This window comes from Herpailurus yagouaroundi, unplaced genomic scaffold (genome assembly GCF_014898765.1).
Source record: "Herpailurus yagouaroundi ecotype Mexico unplaced genomic scaffold, PumYag 139, whole genome shotgun sequence".
Taxonomy (NCBI): domain Eukaryota; kingdom Metazoa; phylum Chordata; class Mammalia; order Carnivora; family Felidae; genus Herpailurus; species Herpailurus yagouaroundi.
Window position 1 is genome coordinate 56,207,494 of NW_024412394.1, and position 22,560 is coordinate 56,230,053.

Here is a 22,560-nt window from a genome sequence, read left to right on the forward strand (position 1 = left end):
TACCCCAAATTTTTAGGAATGGGAAAATAAGCCATTTCTAGGAAATGAATCTAAATTTTATAATCGTTGCCCAAAAGAATGTAATAAGATTTTCAAACATACCTTTGTGCGATATTTCTGCCAAGGCCCCATTTGCGCTCTGAATCCTTCAGAGACTGAGTGAGGGTAGAAAGCAAATGGATAACAACCTGCTGGTCCAATGCTGCTACTGTTTCTAAAATGCTGTAAATCTGATTATCGTACCTCGTACCATAATCCTGGATAAAATGCCTGAAAGTAAATCAAGTTGCAAAGGATTACTTCTGGGGAAGTTCCCAGGGCTGGTATCTATATAACAATTAGCTGTAACCTGAACACAAGAAAGATCATTTCATGTAAGATTACCTTAAGAATCTAGATGCCCTATGAAGACTAAAGGACAGAAATGGCCTATTTCAGCGTAAGCTATGCATGACCAGAGCCACGGCACTGGTAGGAAGAGGGAAGGGTTGGAACCTGAGAAGGGAGAATAAGGGGGGAAATCTAGTCCCAGGGACTTTGCTGCTATTCTCTGTATGTCAGAATCTGAGCGGTAAGGATGCAGAAAAAAATGAGTCCAGCTTCCTAGGTATTTCTTAGTTCATCGTATTTCTAAATAGATCAAACAATATTTTTATGAGAAAAACAAGTTACTCATAATACATATTTTTACATTCCTTAACTGGAAATTTTAGACCCAGAGGAGGCCTTTATAAAAAATTATATGTTTTAGCCCTGAAATTTCCACTCTCCCCCCAACAAAAAAAAGTCACCTAGCTTAATACGTTGTACATAACAAACATGCAATCTTCCTCGTTCATATAAAATCCTTTCTCCCTTCTTAGGGTTTTATTTATTCTTGAGACAGAGACAGAGCATGAACAGGGGAGGGGCAGAGAGAGGGGGAGACACAGAATCTGAAACAGGCTCTAGGCTCTGAGCTGTCAGCACAGAGCCCGACACAGGGCTCGAACCCGTTAACTGTGAGATCATGACCTGAGCCAAAGTCGGACGCTTAACCGACTGAGCCACCCAGGCGCCCCTAGGGTTTTATAATTCTTACAAAGCCACTATTTATTTCATGTGATCCCAATTTAAATAAATTGTAAACAGCTGATGAGTGCCAATTATGTGAGGAGAAAACGAACTGAGGAATCAAAGAGCCAACACGGAAGAAAACAGACCCACATTATTTCTCATGGCAGTGTTAGGGCAGAGATACATATATTAAAAGGGGAACTGGTAGAAATTGTGAGAAAGAAATATTTAAAAATACTGCCCTAACAGAAAGCACAAGATTCTAGAGGAGGCAAGGCAGGAAACAACAATAAAACACAGAACGTTACAACACCACAAAACACAGAAAATGTTCCTCCCGTTGCATTACTGTTCTTGGGAACTAACGTCAGGTCTACTCTTACACAGTTCATGCTTCACAACTGAAATACAATGAAGCTTTCTGGGTCTATAGTATCTACAGCAAGTGAAACAACCAGTCATGGTACTTCTACACTGGATCCTGAGTAACATGTGTAGCAGCTCTGAGGGCCTGTGCACCTGTCATCATGACCCACATATCCTGACTTTTTTCTCTTAAATACATGCAGGAGTCTTCTTCACCCAATTCTCAGGTAATTTGAAGTCAGCTCACTTGTCTTCCTCCCTGGCACTTTTGTCTTTTTAATAAAACAACACAGTGTAACAAAACCACTGCCAAAAATATAATAATTGAAATACTATAACAAGTAGTAACACATTATGTTTTGGATAATTAGTTATTTAAAAAACATGTTGGCTGTCAAATGGCTGGCAATAGTCCCCTTGCCAGTTGGCGTATTTTCCAGTTACCTAAACACAGAAGTCAGCTGGGCGGCGGGTTCTCCTTCTGACCCCACTTGGCAGGCTTTTACCATGTATTGCAGGTTCTCTGTGGCCAGCCTTTTCACTAGGAGGAAAAATTATAGCATCACACACTGTGTCTGAATTGACCATCTGGATCCTCATTTTTATGAACACTCTTAATTTAGAGAAATATGTTGTTTTCTTAAAGTTTGTACAGTTTTGTTATTTTTCAAAATGAAATAGTTCTGAGTTTTTGGTTTGTTCTAAAGTTCTATCTCCTTATCTCCCATTCTAAGAAAATATAAAAACCTTAAGAGTTTATTTTTTACACTCTTATAACTGAAAAAATAAATGTAAAGATAGGCCTTTTAGAAAGACCCCATATTCAAAAACATTCTATCATCCTCATCCTGCAAGTAGTTACATGCTGACAAAAGATAGCTTTTAATCATTCAGCTGATTTACAGACCAGCAGATTTATTTTTTTAAAATTCATAGGCATATTCCTCCCTCCTACTCACTAACAAATTAGAAACCACCAATTTACCTTCACTTAAAATTAGCCAAAGATGTGTGTGTGTATGTGTATAAATCAACTGTGATGCTATCGTTCTTTCAAAAAAGTGAAGTTATAAAAAGAACATTTGTATTCTTTAAATATTTAACCAAATCCTTTAAAATTGTGCATTTGTACGTAAAAATGGAAAAATATCAAGAAAGAAAATAGAAAATTTAGTATGTTCCAAATGCTATTAAATTTTTGTTGTGTTGTTTTGGCACATCTAATATAAATAGCTGGGAAAAAAGCACTCTAAGAATAAAAATTTCAGAAGCTCTAATCCATTATAGCAGGAGCACAAAACAGGATACATATGAACTTAAGTTAATCACATGTACTTAGTAATGTTCTCTATGGTATGAGGGTGGTGGATAAAGAAGATATAGCACACTTGTCTTCACTGAGCAAATAACTCCTCATATTAGATACAATTCTGAAATCAGTATAATTCATTCTTAAAAGACATTTTCTTGAAAAACAATCCCCAAAAGCTCTTCTGTGGATAAAGTACCAGAATATGAAGAAACAGTCTTCACAGAAAACATTAAGCATTGGTTTAAAAAGAAAAAAAAAAAGCTTTATTGAAGTGCAATTCACTTATCAAAACCAACCTATTAAGGTGTACAATTCACTGGATTTTAGTATATTCACAGAGTTGAGAAGGCATCCCCACTGTCTAATTTCAGAATAATTTCATCACCTCCCCAGAAAACCTTATACCCCTTAACAGTCACATTCTCCTATTTCTTCCTCCCCCAGCCCCTGGCAACCACGAATCTACTTTTGTCTTCATGGATTTGACTTCTCTGGAAATTTCATATACATACAATCATATACCACATGGTCTTCTCTGACTGCCTTTTTACTTAGCATTATGTTTTAAGGTTCATCCATGTTGTAGAATGTGTACTTTATTTCTTTTGACGGCCAAATAATATTCCACTGTATAGAGATACCCCATGTTGTTTATCCATGCATTAGTTGCTGGACAATTGGGTTGTTTGCATTTTGAAGCTACTATGAATAAAGCTTCTGTGGATATCAGAGTACAGTTGTGTTTTAAAAAAAATATTTGCCATCTTGGTTTATTTAACTGAACTGAACTTTTTAAAAAGCTGGGTTTTTTTTCAGTTTTTCTTTACATTAACAGCTTTACTCACTTAACACGTACAATTCCATGTTTTTAATATATTTGCAGAATTGTGCAACCATCACTACAATGTTAGAATATTTACTATGCAAAGAAACCTGACACTCTTTAGCTACCACTCCCTATTTTCTGATATACCCTAAAAGTAAACACAAATCGACTTTCTGTCTCTATCGATTTAATATTCTGGACATTTCATACAAATGGAATCATACAATATGTGGTCTTTTGTAACTGGCTTCTTTCACTTAAAATAATGTTTTCAAAGTTTATCCATGTTGTATAGCATGCAGCAGGACTTAATTCCTTTTTATGGCCAAATAATATTCCACTGTGTGGCTGTATCACATTAAAAAAAAAATCTGTCAGTTGACAGTCTACCTTTTGGCTACTATGAAAAATAAATTGCTATAAATACGAATATACAAGTTTCTGTGTGGATATATGTTTTCATTAGTCCTGGGTTCATACCTAGGAGTGACATTGCTAGGTCACATTGTAACTCTATGTTTAACGATCTAAGGAATGACTGGACTATTTTCCCTAGTGGCTACACCATTTTATATTCTCAATAGCAGTAACTAGGGGTTCTGATTTCTTCTCCATGTTTTCACCAAACTTTGTTATTATCTGACTTTTTCATAATACCCAACTTAGTGGTATCTCACTGTGGTTTTGATTTGCATTTCCCTGATGACTAATCATGTCGAGCACCTTTTCAGGTGCTAATAGTCATTTGTTTATATTCTTTGGAAAAATGTCTATTCAAATCCTTTGCCTATTTTTTTTGAAAGTTTATTTTTTTGAGTTAGAGGACAAGAGAGAGAATCCCAAGCAGGCTCTGCGTTGTCAGTGCAGAGCCCGACACAGGGCTTGATCCCATGACCCATGGGATCATGACCTGAGCTGAAATCAAGAGTCAGACGCAATAACCCACCAAGCCACCCAGGCGTCCCTCTTTGCCTATATAAAAAAATTTTTTTATTACTGAGTTGTAACAGTTCTTTATATATTCCAAGTACAAGTTCCTTATCCTATAAATGATTTGCAACTCTCATTCTGGGAACTTTCTTTTCACTTTTTCGATTGTCCTTTGAAGCATGAAAGTTTTAAATTTTTTAAGTTTTCTTTTTAATGGGTTATTTTTGAGAGAGAGAGAGAGATAGAGAGTGAGCAGGGGAGGAGCAGACAGAGAGGGAGACAGAATCTGAAGCAGGCTCTGTGCTGACAACACAGAGCCCAACGTGGGACTTGAACTCACAAACTATATAGATCATGACCTGAGCCTAAATCAAGAATTGGACACTTAACTGAGTGATCCAGGTACCTGAAAAGTTTTTAATTCTGATTAGTCCAATTTATGTCTCTCTTGTACTTTTGTTGTATCTAACAACTCATTGCCAAATCCAGGTCATGAAGATTTACTAGTTTGCTTTTTCTACGAGTTTTATAGTTTTATCTCAGCCATTTAGGTCCATGATCTATTTGGAGTTAATTTTTGCGTATGGTGTGAAATAAAGGTATAGCTTCATTTTTTTGCATGTGGATATGTGTTTGACTTAGCAGAAGTTGTTGAAATACTTGTTTTCTCCCGACTGAATCATCTTGGCACCTTTGTCAAAAAAATCAGTTGACCACAGACCTTTGGGTTTATTTCTGGACTTCCGATTCTAATCCACTGATCTATGTCTATCTTTATGTCAATACCACACTGTCTTGATCACTGTCGTTTTGTACTAAGTTTTGAAATTGGAAAGTATAAATCTTCCAACTTTGTTCTTTTTTCAATATTGTTTCAACTATTCTGGAGTTACACTGAATTTGTAGACCAATTTGGGGAATACTACTATCTTAACAATATTACTTCTTCTGATACATGAAATGGGTGTTTTTTCCATTTATTTAGATATTCTCTAATTTCTTTCAACAATGTTTGGTATTTTTCAGATCTTAAGCTTGTATTTCCCTTTTCTTAAATTTATTCCTAGTTGTTTTTTTTTTAATTGTAAATGGAAATGTAAATGGAATCATTTTCTTAATTTCATTTTTAGATTTTCATTGAGAGCATATAGAAATAAAATGAATTTTTGTGTCTTCATTTTGTATCCTACAACCTTAACTTGTTTATAAGTTCTAATAGCTTTTTAGTGGTATGCTTAGGATTTTGTATACACAAGATCAAATCATCTACAGATAGGGTTAATTTTACCTTTTTTCCAAGCTAGATGCCTTTATTTTTCTTGCCCTGACTAGGACTTCCAGTACAATGTTGAATAGAAGTGGCAAGAGTGAACATCCTTGTCTTATTCCTAATCTTAGGGGGAAAGCATCTAATCTTTCACCATTAAGGATGATGTTAGCTAAGATTTTCATAGATGTCCTTCATCAGATTGAAGAGGTTATCTCTAGTCCCAGTCTGTCATTATGTAATGCCTTTTTTTTTTTAAGTTTATTTACTTACTTGGAGAGAGATAGAAAGAGAGAGAGCTGGGGAGGGGCAGAGAGAGAGAGAGAGAGAGAGAGAGAGAGAGAGAGAGAGAGAGAGAGAATCCCAAGCAGGCACCACACTGCCAGAGTGGAACCTGATGCGAGACTCAAACTCACGGACTGTGAGATCATGACCTGAACTGAAATGTAGAGTCGATGCTTAACTGACTGAGCCACCCAGGCACCCCACATACATGTAACTTTTATATTCATTGCTCTTGTTCTTTTTTTCTAATCATTTGCTTTTATTCTGCCTTTTCTGAAGGTTTTAATTGAGGATTTTATGATTCCATTTTTTTCTCTTTTCTTAGTATAATCAAATACACTTATTTAAAAAAATTTTTTTAGTGGTTGCCCCGGAGTTTGTAGCATACAACTAATCCAAGTCTACTTTCAAATAGCACTGCATTCCTTCAAGGGTGGTACAGGTGCCTTTTAACACAGTATTCCAAATTCCTCTCTCCCAATCCTCAGAATAATGCTGTCATTCAGTTTGCTTTCCATAAGGTATAATCACCAATTATTATTTTGAAAAAGAAACAATTTATTAGATCATTTAAGTGGAGAGACAGATTCAGAGAATCACAGCTTACGAAGACCAGGAGCTGACACTGGAAGAAATATTTACACTGCATTTGACAAACTGCTCTATGCTCAGTTTTGGGGGCAACAGTTTGCTCTATGACCTCAATTCCCTGATGCATCTAAGAAGAATTGTTTTCCAGTCTGATAAGATTTGTTTCTTGTTGTGAGGGTGAGAATGAGAACTTCTAAGCTCTTTACACAACAAAAATCCTCCAGCTCTTACTACTGAACTCTTTCTCCCTTCATTTCTGTGTTTTCCTCCTATTTTGGTGCTCTTTTGTTAAGTGCACGTTTATAAGTTGTTAAATACAGTGATCCTTTATCATTATAAAACATCTCTATTTCTAGTAACAATTTTTTGGCCTAGCTTTCCATAGCTACAGTTTGCATGATGTAGTTTTTTTTTATCCTTTTATTATTTCAGTATTTGAATCTAAAGTGTTTCCTGTAGATAGAATAGAATTAGATCTTTTTATATTTTCATTCCAATGATCTCTACTTTTGATTAGTTTGTTCACTCCTTTCACAACTACTGTTACTGTTGCTATAGATGGATTTATATTAGTCATTTTACCTTTTGTTTTCTAAATGTCTTGCATTTTTTGCTCTTCTAATCTCCTTTACTGCTCTCTTTTCGTATTACATGCATATTTTAAAACTTAGCATTTTAATTTCTTTAATGATTTTTCATTAGTTTTGAATTATTTCCTTAGTAGTTGCTTTAGGCATATCATGCATACCTTATCAGAGCTTCCGATTTACATGAATTCAGTGAAATACAGAAACATTATTCTTACATAACTCTATTCCCCTCCCCCTTTGTTGTATTATTATTTTTTTAATGTTTATTTATTTTGAGACAGAAGCGGGGGGAGAGAGAGAGAGAGAGAGAGCAAGCAAGCATGTGCATGTGAGCAGGGGAAGGGCAGAGAGGGAGAGAGAAAATCCCAAGCAATCTCCACACTCCACACAGAACCTGATACAGGGCTCAAACTCACATGATCTGAGCTGAAATCAAGAGTTGGATGCTTAATAGAATGAACCACCCAGGCACCACTGTGGTATTATTTTTATACATATTCCCTTTGCAAATGTTACAAACCCAACAATACATAATTTTTTGTCTTTCATGGTTTTTATTTTATATAATTTTGTCTTTCAAAGAAGCTAAAGGAGAAGAAAGGAAGAAGAGGAAAGGAAAGCAGGTATATATTTAAGCTTTCGTTATATTAACCTTGTTGATCATCTCTAATTCTCTTCATAATTGTTTCTATTTGAGTTATTATCTGGAGTCATTTTCTTAGACCAATATAGCTTTGCTCCCACCACCTCCTTTGTACTGTTACTGGTAAATATACTGCACTTCTATATGTTATAGACCCAATAATACATTATATATCATTTTTTTAATATTTCATTTTATTCATTTGCTTTTTAAACCCATTAAGGGAATAAAGATAAAGAAATATACACTTATACTTTTATAGTTACATATTGCTTTACTGGTGTTATTCCTGTGTGAGGTCACTTAACTTTCATTCTGTAGAACTTTTTTTTCTTTTTAATTTTTTTCTAATGTTTATTTTTGAGAGAGAGTGATAGACTGTAAGCAGGGGAGGGGCAGGGAGAGAGGGAGACAGAGAATCCAAAGCAGGTTCCAGGAACTGAGCTGTCAGCACAGAGCCTGATGTGGGGCTCGAACCCCAAGACGTGGGTCAGCCCCAAGATCATGACCTGAGCTGAAGTCGGCCACTTAACTGACTGAGCCACCCATGAACTTCCTTCCTTTCTTATAAGGCTGGTCCACTAGCAATAAATTCTCTCAGTTTTTACCTGGGGATATTTTTATTTTATCTTCACTTTTGAAAGGTAATGGTTTTACAGAATATAGTATTCTTGGTTGAGAATTTTTTCTTTGATCACTAAGTGTTATCCCACTGCCTCTGACCTCCATTAATTCCGCTGAGAAGTTAGCTGTTGACCTAACTGGGGTTCTATGGTAAGCGATGAGTCTTTCTTCTCTTGATGCTTTAAAATTTTTCTCCTTGCCTTTGGCTTCCAGTATTTTTACTCTGATGCATCTTATTGTGGAACTTTTTGAATGTATCCTATTTGGAATTAGGGCCGCCTGGGTGGCTCAGTCAGTTAAGCGTCCGACTTTAGCTCAGGTCATGATCTCACTCATGGTTTGTGGCTTTGAGCCCCATGTCGGGCTCTGTGCTCACAGTGTGGAGCCTGGAGCCTGCCTCGGGTTCTGTGTCTCCCTATCCCTCTGCCCCTCCCCTGTTTGGCTTTCTGTCTCTCAAAAATAAACATTAAAAAAAAATTATCTTATTTGGAATTAGCTGAGCTTCTGGAATGTATAGGTTATTGTTCATTAATAAATTCAGGAAATCTTTAGCCATTATTTCTTCAAATATTTTTTTCTGTACCTTTCTGTCCTCTTCTGGGTTATATGTATGATGGTGCACTTAATGGTATCCCACATTTCCCTAAAGCTCTGTTCATTTTTCTTCATTCTTTTTTTCAAATTGCATCATCTCTTGTCATCTATCTTCAAGTTTGCTAATTCTTTCTTCTGCTAATTCAGATCCAGTAACAAGCCCCTCAAGTGAATTTTTCAGTTCAGCTCTTGTACTTTTAAACTTCATAATTTCCTTTTGGTTCTTTTTTTGGTAACTTCTGTCTCGGTACCGATATTCTCTATTTGATGTGACAATGTCATCATACCTACCTTTATTTTGTTAACCATGCTTTCCTGGAATTCTTTGAACATACTTATAATGGCTACTTTGAAGTCTTTGCCTATTAAATCCAGTATCTGATTGCTCTCACTGGCAGTTTCTGCTGCCTGCTTTTTTCCCCAGTGTATGGATCATATTTCTGTCTTTTTGCAGTCTTGGAATTTTTTTGTTGCTGAAAACTGGACATTTTTTAGTGAGGTGTACTTCTTCCCTCTTTCCCCACTGGCCCCCAGTGTGAAGCTTCTAACATTGCTCCTCAGGTGGTATAACTTCGGGTATGACCACAGTCTCCATTCTAAGACAGTGGTTTTGACAGGGCTCTCTTTGTCTCTTTCTCTGACCACACTCAACTGTTAAGTTCCACTAATCAAAGCTGATTGCTCTATTGTTTCCTATAATGCCCAGGGACATATATTGTCTTATAGACTGATCTCATCAAGTTCAGGCTGTTTTAAAGGGATTTCTGTGGTGTTTGAGATTCTGATCCAAGGGTTCCTTCCAGCTGTCTCTTTCACCAATCCTCTCACTAAACTAGATGGTCTACAGATTAGCCTATATACCCAATGACTCTATTATTCTCCTACCTATTGCCTATCACCACAAACTCCATTATTTTTGATAGAACTCTATGGTTCAACTTTTTCCACACTCATTTGCAAATGAAGTTAGTTCCTTTGGGACTGATTGAGAGTTCTCTGTTCTATGCTCAGCTTCTCCTCCCTCTACCTCTCCACCAGATAACATCTCAGATGCAGGGCTCTGGTGACGGGGACAGGCACAATGGTGCTACTTTTGAGTGACATACCCACTTAAGGAGCTGAGTGCTTGTGGGAGGAGAGGCAGCAGCCCCAGGGACCCTCAGTTTGCTTCTCTTGGCAGGGAATTCACACATTTAAGCTGTGGCAAGGATGACTGGTACCCCAGGAACAGAATGGAGGGCCCACTTCTTAGCCACAATTGCCTGGAATATAACTTTAGCATCAGGTAGCTTGGGGGCAAGATGAGAAATACTGATATCCTGCCTCTCATAGGAGGACAGCCCTCCTACTGGGAGCCGGGGAGAGAAGAAGCCCTATGTTCTTGGATTTACTAGTCTGGAGTAGAGTTTCTGTCTTACTGAGCTGGGGGAATAAAGAAAGGAGTGGTCTTCCTTCAAATACCACAGACTCCTGATATTTTTACCAAGTTTCAGATTTTCTTAAACAAATGTTTCTACATTTGCTCCACTCTTAGGACTATTTCAAGAGAATTTAGATACTTTCTTTTAAATAATTTTCACCAGTTTTGCTGGGGAGTGGGTCAGCAGAACTCCTTATGTTATTGTGCCAGAAGTGGAGTTCTTTTGGTGCTTGGGTACAGGTTTTTGAGTGGACGTATGTTTAAAATGCTCTTGGGCATATACCTAGGAGTGGACTTGCTGAGTCATGTAGTAAGACTGACTTTCTATGATTTTACAAATTATTCTTTTAAGCAGTGAGGCTACAAGGAGAGTCAGAGAGAATTTTCTCACAGCCAAAATCTGTTTAATACTACCTCCTCAGCTTACAAAGACAGCAATGCAGAGACTGCGAATTCTGTATTCTACCCATGTCAAACATGTGATGCACTCACTAACTAGATGTGAGCAGCAAAATTCACCTCCACACTCTAGCCTCCTTCCTGATAATTATTACTATAACCAAAACAAAGGCTAGCTAAAATTTTATACCGTCTGCTCTGTCTCAACACATTTTCTACTGCATACCACAGTAGGCTTTCACTGAAAGTATGTGTAAGTTTTCAATGAAGACAAAATTTCTAAAGATGACCCTGGGGTCTACCTGGGTATTTTTTTCAGGGAAGAGATGCTACTCTCAGGTAAGGGCATTCCATATGAACACATCATAACAGTTTTTGTAAAACCATGCTTAGCTTTTACAAATCATGCTCAGGAGAAAGAAAACATTTTAATAAGAAAAACATTTTACTTATTAAAATAAACATAGATTTAAACAAAATATGCATACTTTTTGAGATAAAATGGAACTTTTCAAAGAGCTCTTTGAGCTTTACCAATTTGGATGGTACCCTCAGATTCTGCAGGATGCACATTGCACTCACTCATCACAGCAGTTAGAGGTACTTAGGTAGAAACATCGAGGAGCCCTGCCCTGAACAATCACATTATCATGAGAACACGCACACCCTTACACACATAGCATCCTATTTACATTAAAAACTCCTTCAGGATAGAGCTATCCCTACTATTCTGCATATTCCCCATAAGCTTATTAAAGCATGCTACTCACAGTGGGGATCAGATAAATGATATTTTAAAGAGATCCCTAGCAGTAAGGCTGATGAGACTGAAAACAAAAGGACTAGGATCAAAGGATCCTTACAGGTTGCCTGTGAAATCAGCTTAGATATTCTGGCGGCAACCTGAACCGAAGAACTTACCTTGACCCCTCACCACATGATAGGTAACAAATTGCATTTAATACTGTAGTCAGATTAAACAAATATTCTTTAAAAGGTCAACAAGTCTAATTAGAGGAAGTAGTCCTTACATAAACTGTTTGCCTTGGGGGAAAAAACAAAACAGAAGTAAACTACTCTGAAACATGTCAGTGTTTAACCATTTTATCATGCCCAACCTCTGCTATCTGCTGGAGTTTGTCAGCCATGATATATAGAAACTGATATTAAATAACCAAGCACTTAGCCATTGTTTAACTGATAGGAAAGAGTACTTTCTTAATTTATGAAAAGAACAGTATAACAGATTCAAACTAACCTTGGGGTTCGCTGACCAACACCAACAATTTTAAGATGCCAGGGAGGAGCAGTTCAACCTCAGAAATGTCTATGTTAGTTTCTTTGAAGAGCTGGAGGATGAAGGCCAGGATAGATGCCAAGCGAGGAGGGAGCAGGGACCCTTTACACTCAAAGTAGGACTTCCTAAAAAGAAGCACAATTTTGTTTTTTCTTCTGTTTAAAGTTTCAGTGAACAGAACCAAAAGTCACCCACTTTAGAGATACTGACAAATTTTACCCAACTTAATAAAGCACAACTAAAAAAATATACGTATATTTTGCCATGCTATCCTCAAACACAAAATTTTAGAAGCATAAGCATATGAATATCTGGTGTGTTATAAGGGCCAAAGTAGAATATGGACACAAACTAAATTTAAAACCTGATCTTTCAATGCACTTAATCAAAATCCAAATGAAAATCCAATTGTTAATTTGTTTTTTTTTTCCTTTTCTGAGTCCAATCTCTTCTATTAGCTCCTCAACGATGCAACATTTTCTTTAATGTCAAATTTGCATAAAGAAATCTCTCCTCACGTTTATTTATTTAGGGATTTGGGAGGGGTTTTATTTATCCAAATCAATAAGAGGACTGCCCTAGGAATTGGCTTCCTGTTCCAGCTTTACCTCTTTCCTTCTCTTAGGAAGTAAAAAAACCAGAGGTAATTTAGGATGTAACATCTTCTCTCAAAGCAAAATAAATTTTAGCATTAGGATTCAACAGAGATCATAAAGATAATTTATCTGACTCATTTTTATATCTCTACCTCTTAAACAGGTGTTGGCTCCTAAGAGGTATTCAGTATATACACTTAAGTGAATAAATGGAAGTGGCAATTGCTCAGTTTCTAAAAGGTCTAGACAACAGGAAAAATTGTCACATATAGCTAAATCTAAGCTAGACATCCATACGTATTTGCAAAGCAGTAAAATTTGCCAAAATAAGCCACAGAAATCACGAAGGATTATAAACTCCTTAAGGGCAGGAACTATGTCTTCACCACCATTTCTACTCTATATGGTGGGTTCCAACAATTATTACATGTTAAAAGATTTATTCAATCTTTGAGGACAAGCGTTTTGTCTTTTTTGTTCACTGCTGAATCTTAGACGAAATATGGTCTATGAAATCAAGGGGCTCACTGTCTAGTGGAAAAGTTGAATAAGGAAAAAAAGACTACCATAATACAGTGTGATAGGTGCTTTGAAAGACAACCCCAGAATTCTCAGGAATTGGGAGGAATGAACCCTAACAAAGATGGGGAACTACAGGAGTAGAGGAGCATGGAATGGAGGGAGGCACAGGAGGCAATCTATTCCCTTCCTGAGTAGTTAAAAAATAGAAAAAAGGAACTACTACATTTCTGGGTCTTCAGTTAGAAATCATGAGAAAAATGTGTTCCCTGTTAAATAAGAAAGTCAATGAAAGTAGCCAGGATTTTAAATGATGGGCTTTAAATTACTTTTATGACCCTAAACACTTAATTTCACTTCAGCATTTGTCATTTGGTTTGTACTACACTTACTTAAATAATGTCTCAAAAATAGTGGTAGATTACTAAGGTCTTGTTGGAAATTCAGATACAAGTGAGGCAAAACATTCAATTCTGTGAACGGAATCTTAACAGAGCACATGACTTCAGAAGAAGGAAAGAAGCACCACACTACACTGAGATATTAGATGTAGGTCTTAAAAAGTCAAGGCAGAATTTAACCCAAAGGCGTGGCATTTAAATAGAGAAAATAGTATGAACAACACTGATGTAGGGAAATGTAAAGCATTTTGGAAGGGCAATAATGAAGCCAATCTCATTAAAGTTTGCATATGATGTTATGTCTTGTACATTTGGAAAAGTTCAGTGACAGATCACAAAGAGCTATAAGAATACGGAATTTATTCCATGGGCAAAAAAGGAGCAAGTGAAGGTTTGGGGGTAGAGAAGTGTCATAATGGAATAGACTTTCAAGAAAAGTAATCTGGGGGCATTGTTTACGCTGAACCAGAAGAAAAGGCTAGATACAGTGAAAGTAGTTAGGAGACTCCTGCAATAGCCTGGGTATAATGTGATAAGGGAATAGAGGTGTGAAAAGAAGGAAGCAATCATTTCCCAAAGGTTGGCCAAGGAGAGAGAACAAAAATATAAAGCTTCCAAACCTCAGTAACAGAACACCAGGAACACACAAAAATGCTTGTAAGGGAGAACAGATTTTAGACATGGAATTCTGTAATGAGAGGTGATGGATAATAGTGGTCATTAAAACTATCAAGTCATTAAAAACACAGAAAAAAAATACTAGATAAGAATAATATACGGGCATACCCCCAGAGACACTGTGGGTTCAGTTGCAGACCACCATAATAAAGTGAATGTCACAATAAAGCAAGTCAAATGAGTTTTTCTGGCTTCTCAGTGCATATAAAACCTATGCTTACACTACACTGTAGTCTAATAAGTGTGCAACAGCATTACGATGGCATTAGGTCTAAAAGAAAAAAAAAAGTATATACCTTAATTTAAAAATACTTTATTGCTAAAAAAATACTTTATTGCCAACCATCATCTGAGCTTTCAGAGAGTTGTAATCACTGATCAGAGATCACTATCACCAATATAATAACAAAAAAGTTTAAAATACTGTGACAATTACCAAAATGTGACACAGAGACACGAAGTGAACAAATGCTATTGGAAAAACAGTGCCAACAGACTTGCTTGATGGTGTTACCACACATCTCCAGTTTGTAAAAAGCACAGTATCTGTGAAGTGCAATAAAACAAGGTATGCCTGTATATCACCACAGCATTTTAAAGTTTAAAAACTAATTTCATATGAAGCTAAATACTGCATGAAGACAAAGAAGTGATCATTTCTATTACTGAATCTTCTACCGTTGCAGGTAAAAGGAAGGAGAAAACCTAAGAGGTTTCATTTATGCATCCAATAATAAAATGAAGTTATTAAGACAGGGAGTAGACCAACAAAAAAGGACTTCTTATTGCTTCCTTTTTCATATTACCATTCATTTTTTCATTTAGTTATTATCTGTCAAAAATATAGCTAATGTTTTTTATAGGAGAAAATACAATTACTGTTTATCTGATAAGGAATAAAAAAACATACACCTTTAGAACATATATAAGGAAAACAACAGCTATGTAAAGAAAACAAACGATTTAAAGAGCACTGACTCAGGCTGCCGGGAGCAAAAGTCATTTTAGTAAATCCTTAGATAATATTTCTCAGGGAAAAGAAAAGTTTCTCAACTACCAGCATCCTAAGGGTTGCCAATACTTTTGGGGAGCTTTGTTACTTTTCAATAAAGATGAACTAATTGGATTGTAAACACCACTTATTTTTAATATTTAGATGTACCTTATGACTTGTATAATGCATTTCTTTAGAAGTGACATCGGTGCAAGAGTGGCGGAGTTTCTCAGTGCCATCAGAACAGGGTGTTGTCCAAGTCCTGCAACATGTGGTGAAGCTGGAAGAAACCGCCCAATGTACTGCTCAATGACATTCCCAAGTAACTGGTTCAAATAAGCATTTGGATTTTGAGACTGACAACATACAATGCACATGCCCTAAAGGAGAAAAAAGAGAAGAAATACTAAAAGGAAAAGTGAAAAAAAATATTGAGAAACTTACTAATTTAGTCCCTAGCATTAATATCCATGTCAGAATGTGCAACCACAGTCCACAGGGCACTGCCAGCATCAACAGATAATGTTTATGAGGCTCAGGGAGCTGCTGAGCCTGTGTGACTCCTGTACTGTGGTACCCAACCACACACGTGTCTCTTGGGGGTGTACTCAAACGGAGCAGGGGAAGTGCAGGAAGACCAAGGAAGCTTCCTTCCTCCTCTCATACGCAGAAAACTTGAGCATCCCACTCATCAACTATGTCTGTATGTCATTTCAAAGTTATGAAACACATTTTTAGGTCAGTTTTTATACGTATGGCCTGGTCATTTAACTGAGTGAGACTCAGAATTTATACTAAAAATCTTCCAATGTAAGAAATGTGATAAATTAAAACAAAAATTGACAGGAGAGAAATGCAGAAGATTAAGACTCAGAATAATGACAATTCATTTGAAGAGTTTCATATGTCAGGCACTGTACCATGTGCTTTATATCCTTTATTTCACTTAAATTTCTTAAAAAACACTGACGTAGTATTATCACATATCCAATTTCATAGCTGGGGAAATTGAGGTTTAGAGAAGTTAAGAGTTCTGTTGGTTTAATCCCCTCCATTTGTATAGCTTCCATATGGATTACGGTGTTTGAGACTTAACAATTAAACCCTGAGAAATAGAAATTTTTTTCTACCAATGTTACTAAATAATGCATATTACCAAATATATATATAATCACCAACACAACGAATTATGTTCCAAAAGTTCATTTATAATTTGGCCCTTTGTGATTTAAAATGTGTTTTCCCAGAGAAATAATTAGAAATATTTGTCTCCATTTTACCTATGGATAGATATTTACTCATCAAAAAATTTTGAAAGATTTGTAATAAAAGTAACATAGAACTGTTAAAACACTAGCAAACAACAATAATTGAAAACAAAAGGGCAATGAACACCCCTCTACTTAGTTTCTTCAATGTTTTCCTTTAAAAGAAAGCACATTATTAGAAGATGATGAAGTAATAAACAAATATGTTCTGAAAACTTTGAAGAGGAGACTGGAGTACTTTTAAGTAAAGGTGTACATCTAAGTCAATTCTGCCAAATGGATAAATTCACCAAAATTTTCAGTTTACCACTTACAAAGTTTGTAAGAATTCTTTTTTTTTTTTTTTTTTTTTTTTAAAGTAGGCTCCATGGTGGGGCTTGACCTCACAACCTTGAGATCAACAGTTCCCATGTTTTACCAACTAAGCCAGCCAAGTATCCCTATAAGAATTCTTACTGTACTATTTTGGCTTAAAAGGGCCACAGAGAACATGTTTTCCAGATTCTTCTGCTGCCCAAGATTCCTCCCCACCAGTATTCCCTGACTGGCCACGCTTTGTGTTTCTGTCAGCAAACTAAACTTCTTTTTAAATGTTATTATCAACACAAAATTAAAGAGCCAATTAAAAATTTCTTAGAAATTATACAAATCTGTTTAAAAGCCCATCTGTGGAAAAGACTGCTTATTACCTAATCAAATTCCATTCTCCCTTTCTTCCTCAGCTTTCCCTGCTGAACCCCAAATTAAGAAGCACTTAACTTCAGTATGAGACACTAATGAATAACAAAGTATGCTTCCAGCCCCATCTTCCTCTGAATAACAGATCAATATTTCCAAGTGCCCATCTAGACAGTACACAGCACCTCAAATGAAAGATATTCATAAATCAATTATTACCTTCACTCCCACATCTCTAGCATTGCCCATTTTAGTTAGCAGCACCACTATGTGTACAAGGACCCACTCTGGGGTCTAGGAAGTATTCTATTGCTTTCTGTTGCTCCACAACATTCTCTGAGCAAGTACTTTTAATCAGAGCTCCTAAGTGTTTCTGTGATCTGCTGTGTGAGTTCTACACCTACCGGCTTAGTTCAAAATCCTCAGATAATGAACTACTCTCTGCCCTCCAAGTCTCCAATCTAACTCCCACATCAACTATCTTAGATGTTGCCACCAGAATTACCTTTCTAAAATGTAAACATGATAGGTTGTTCCCACTTCCCTATCTAAAATCTGTCAAAATCCATCAATAATCCATACAAATCCCCATGTAAAAGAACAAGTCCAAACTTCCTAGCGTGGCACATAACACCTTCAAATATATGGCTCCTCCTGTATGAGTGTCCGATCAAAACAGAATTATTCGCTCTTCCCCAGTGTGTCATACTTTCTTTAAGCTCATGACTTTTAAATACTGTTCCCTCTGACAGTCCTTCACCTCTTACCCGTGTGGCTCGTTTACAACTAATCCCCTTTACAGTGTCTTCTCTCACATCTCTTCTTCTCCAGTTGGCTAGTGGACAGCTGAAGCCTCTAAGGAAATATGGAACACACAACTCTGTCTATGCTAGTCAGCTTCTTCTCTCAACTTTAATTGCTTCTTGGAGATTTTGCTTTTTCCATCTTTGGTTTCAGGGCCAAACACAAAAGGAATTTAAAACTTGTTCAACAGAAGTGCCACATGTACACACATGCACTGAAATTATAATGCATGGTTTTCAAATCAGCAGTTAGCAAACTGTTTTAAGGCAAAGTTTATTTATTTATTTATTTATTTATTTATTTATTTATTTATTTATTTATTATTTTTTAACTTTCAAGCAGCCACACTTACTATACCTGGAGATACAAAGGAAGACTCTTTTGAATTGCGATCAACATAGGTGCAGGCAGTTCCTTCTCTTGCTGTAACACTGTATGTGGCAGCAGTAAACAATCTATGATCCGGAATAATAGTTTTTGGGCTTTAGAGGTGGCAAAGATCTGTGCCCATGATTTAACAAGAATTCCTGACAAAGAAGAGGAGTAACAGTAGGTATGGTTACCTTCTAACCAGAAAGTTTTGCCATTCCACTATGAAATTCATACTTAAAGCACAAAGAACCAAGTTAAAGTAGGCAATAGAAAGAAACATGTATTAGGACTGAAAAGACTGATGTCATGTCATACATTTCACTAAAGAGACAAATTTCTCTCTGAGTTCTGGTCTAAGAAAAACATACGTTTCCTAAGCAACTGTTATTTAATACACACACACACACACACACACACACACACACACACACACACACATTGTGATTTGGCTATACACTATGTGAATATACAGATCGACTGCTGTAATTAATCAGATTTCTCTTTTTGCTTTGGCTGCTAGGTAACTCAGAGGCAAATTTATAATCCAACTTTAAGAACACTATAAGATCACGCATTATGCTTTTATGTGTGTACTCACTATCCCTGGGCTCCATCTTGCTACTCCACATTTACGTTTTTGATACCTTTATTTCTTTATATTTTTATCTTACATAAAATTTTATAGGCTGTCTCAACCCAGTTTACAACATGAAAAGATAGAGCTAAACTTAATTGTTAAAGTAGTAAGAAGGATTAGCTATAGCACCTTGAAGCAATCACTTAACCTCCCTGAACTCCACTTTTTATAACTTTCAATTGTTTAATATACACAGTGAGTTTAAATTTTGATGCTGAAAGAAGAGATGCAGACTTCTTTACTACAGGAAATGTATTATGATTTCCTTAATGCTAGGAGTCAGTTGCTACCTTTGATGATAGTAAAGCCAAACAAATGAGCACCCTTTGTTTAATGAAGTAATTAAGAGCATTTATGTAGTTCCCATTAGAGTGTACTCCTGCTATTAAGGGCTTCTCTACTGAAAAAACAAATTTAAAAGGAGATCATTAAATGCTTGCCCAAGTGGCATTAGTGGTATATGTACTGCATAAACTTTTATATTTTATTCCATCTTACAAAGCAAAAGAGATGATAAACGTCAAAGCCATTTCCATAAAACAAAAAGTTTAAAATTCAACTCTGAAGGGAAACAAAAATACGCTTATAGAGGAATGTATTGATGTTAAAAGAAAAAAGCCCAGCCAATAATCACTTCTAAGATCAACAAACAGCAACATTAATCTTCTGTTGTAAAAGGAAATACAATAATCAATCATAAAGAAACACAATGCTCACTTAGCAATATTTTAAATAACGCTGGCTTGCTCCTCATTTTTTTCAGTAGGTGGAAAACTTGCGAATGACAGCAGTGTAAGAAGAACTCACATCCTAACTAACATTAATATGCCCATAAAGGGAACTGCCATCACCACTGACATTTTAAATGATTTATATCACTCTTAGGTGTCACACAGGAATTGACTTATAAAGAGCAAGGGCCTTCCAACCAAAAATGCATCACCTACCCTTGTATTTCATCTTCTGCAGTGGTTAAAACACTTTGCTGAAGATCTTAAGTTTTATGAGTTCATACAAGGCAGAGGAGATCCATTTGTTTTACTGCCAAATCAGAACCCTAGTTTTTAAGTTTCAGTGAAGAATATTTAAGTGTGTGGTATTAATAATGCAAAGAGAAAGAAATTTTTTAAGTAAAAAACTTGGAGAAAGGTTAAAATACATAGAATAGCTTTGTTAAACAAACAAACAAACAAACAAACAAAACCAGTCTTTTTTCTGGCTATAAACATACTACGTATTTAAGCGATGCTGCTGAAAATGCAGGGGCACCTAGGTGGCTCAGTCTGTTAAGCGTCTGACTCTTGATTTCGACTCCAGTCATGATCTCAGTTTGTGAGATCAAGCCCTGAGATGGGCTCCACGCTGACAGTGTGGAACCCTGCTTGGGATTCTCTCTCTCTTCCTCTGCCCCTCTGCCCCTCTGCTTCCTCTGCCCCTCCTCCTGCTCACACTCTTTCTTTCAAAATAAATAAACTGAAAAAGAAAAAAAGAAAATGTAGAAAAATTGTGGGGAGCATACTTCTACAATTGAAAGAGATCTGCACTGTAAGAGTCCTTATGTGTTTACTTATTTCCTACTCTATGCATATACTATGCCTAAAAAAAAAAAGGAGGATTGGGATCATTATAATAGGTGTTTAAAATGTATTTATGGTTAGAAAGTAACTTTACTCATTTATGAACACTAAAAGTTACATTATGTTCTATTAGCTAAGTTTATAAAATTGTTAAATTCTAGAAATATTTATTTAGTATATTTAGTTAGTATTTATTTAGTATATACCATCTCCTACACTGGAGAAGCTCTTTCCCAATCCAGTGCCCAATATATAACTCAGGAAATGTTCTTATTTGTTCAAAATACAACATGATAATGGGAATAAAAAGTTAAAAAGATATGGCCACTATCATAAATTTAAAATTTTAGTAGGGACAAACCAAGTACACAAATAATTATAATAACTGGCAAGCTATGAAGAATGTTGTAAGAGATGGACAGCTGAAGCTTAATCAGGGAGACCAGGTCTACCTGAGAGTGTGGAAAACACAGAATATTAGGATAGGCACTGAGGATCATGGGTAGAGTTTCAATTACAAAGACAAAAGAGGAGGAATGGCTAAAGAGAGAAGAATGATCAAAAGAAAAACATGGGAACAGAAAAAGTAAGAGATGTAAAGAGAAAAACCATAAACATTAATATTAAGATTAAGAACACTGAAGACAGTACTCATGAATCAATCCTTTCTCAGAAATTACTGAGTTACAATTAAGACCTCAGATGCCTTCATCTGAAGTGTGATTTTATCAAGTTTGCACCTTCCACTAGCAGCCTTGTAAGTAAACAGCAGAGGTATCCCCAGTTAGAAACTAGCAAGGTAAATAAAAGTTTCTGTGGTTACCTCACTTTCCCTGAAGTGAGTATGATACCCCAAACACACATACTTCAAGCACATTTGAACTCTAAAAAGTTTATACTTGCTCTTCCTCCAATTTGTTCTGAGCCTCTTACATAAAGAAGAAAGCAAGTGATCTGTTCCTAATTTTTAACATATAAAGGGGCAACACTGTACCAATATATTCTATTCGCAGTCTCTGAGATTTAGACAAAAGAAAAGAATACCGATCTACCTTCCAGTATGCCAATCATGTAATACAACAAAGGAAGGTCCTCAATTCTTCATAGGTCGACATATTACCAATCCAAATATGATTTTGCAGTTAGGACTATCACATATTTTGTAAAATAAATATATCTCCTGAAGTCATAAATTTAGCTTGGCAAAAATCTAACAGAGACTAATAAATTATAAGGCTACATGCTGAAATACTTATTAATCTACATTTTACTATGTTAAATTTATAAGTTATCATTTCTGTTTTCCTCTAAAATTAAGATGCCTGAATTGCTACTATAGCTTTCACTACATTCTACATCATCCATATTTAGACATTTTTGCATTCTCCTTTATCTTTCACAACAAAGATAAAAGGTTTCAGACAGCCTAAATCAGGTTTATTCATATGTTCACAAGATCAAAGGGAGAAGATATAAGGTTTTGGCCACAGAGAAATTAAAAAAAAAACAAAAACAAAAACCTTAAATTCTGTTATAAAAACTTCTTTTTTTTTTTTTTTTCAACGTTTATTTATTTTTGGGACAGAGAGAGACACAGTATGAACGGGGGAGGGGCAGAGAGAGAGGGAGACACAGAATCGGAAACAGGCTCCAGGCTCCGAGCCATCAGCCCAGAGCCCGACGCGGGGCTCGAACTCACGGACCGCGAGATCGTGACCTGGCTGAAGTCGGACGCTTAACCGACTGCGCCACCCAGGCGCCCCTGTTATAAAAACTTCTAAGGAAAATTTTCTCATTTCCCTTTATCCAGTTCCTATTTTTGGTTAGTAACATGGT

At 36.2% G+C, this 22,560-nt stretch overlaps 1 protein-coding gene across 1 annotated transcript in view; it reads right to left on the reverse strand.

The window, feature by feature from the left end:
• The window catches only part of MMS22L (MMS22 like, DNA repair protein), a 125,943-nt gene that overhangs the window by 3,247 nt on the left and 100,136 nt on the right, over positions 1 to 22,560 (reverse strand). Inside the window, exons 20-24 of the mRNA XM_040474213.1 lie at positions 18,496 to 18,665; positions 15,557 to 15,768; positions 12,162 to 12,325; positions 1,867 to 1,963; positions 103 to 270 (exon numbers count right to left, since the gene is read on the reverse strand). Of these exons, the coding sequence (XP_040330147.1) occupies positions 103 to 270; positions 1,867 to 1,963; positions 12,162 to 12,325; positions 15,557 to 15,768; positions 18,496 to 18,665 (811 nt within the window). The remainder of the gene's footprint in view (positions 1 to 102; positions 271 to 1,866; positions 1,964 to 12,161; positions 12,326 to 15,556; positions 15,769 to 18,495; positions 18,666 to 22,560) is intronic.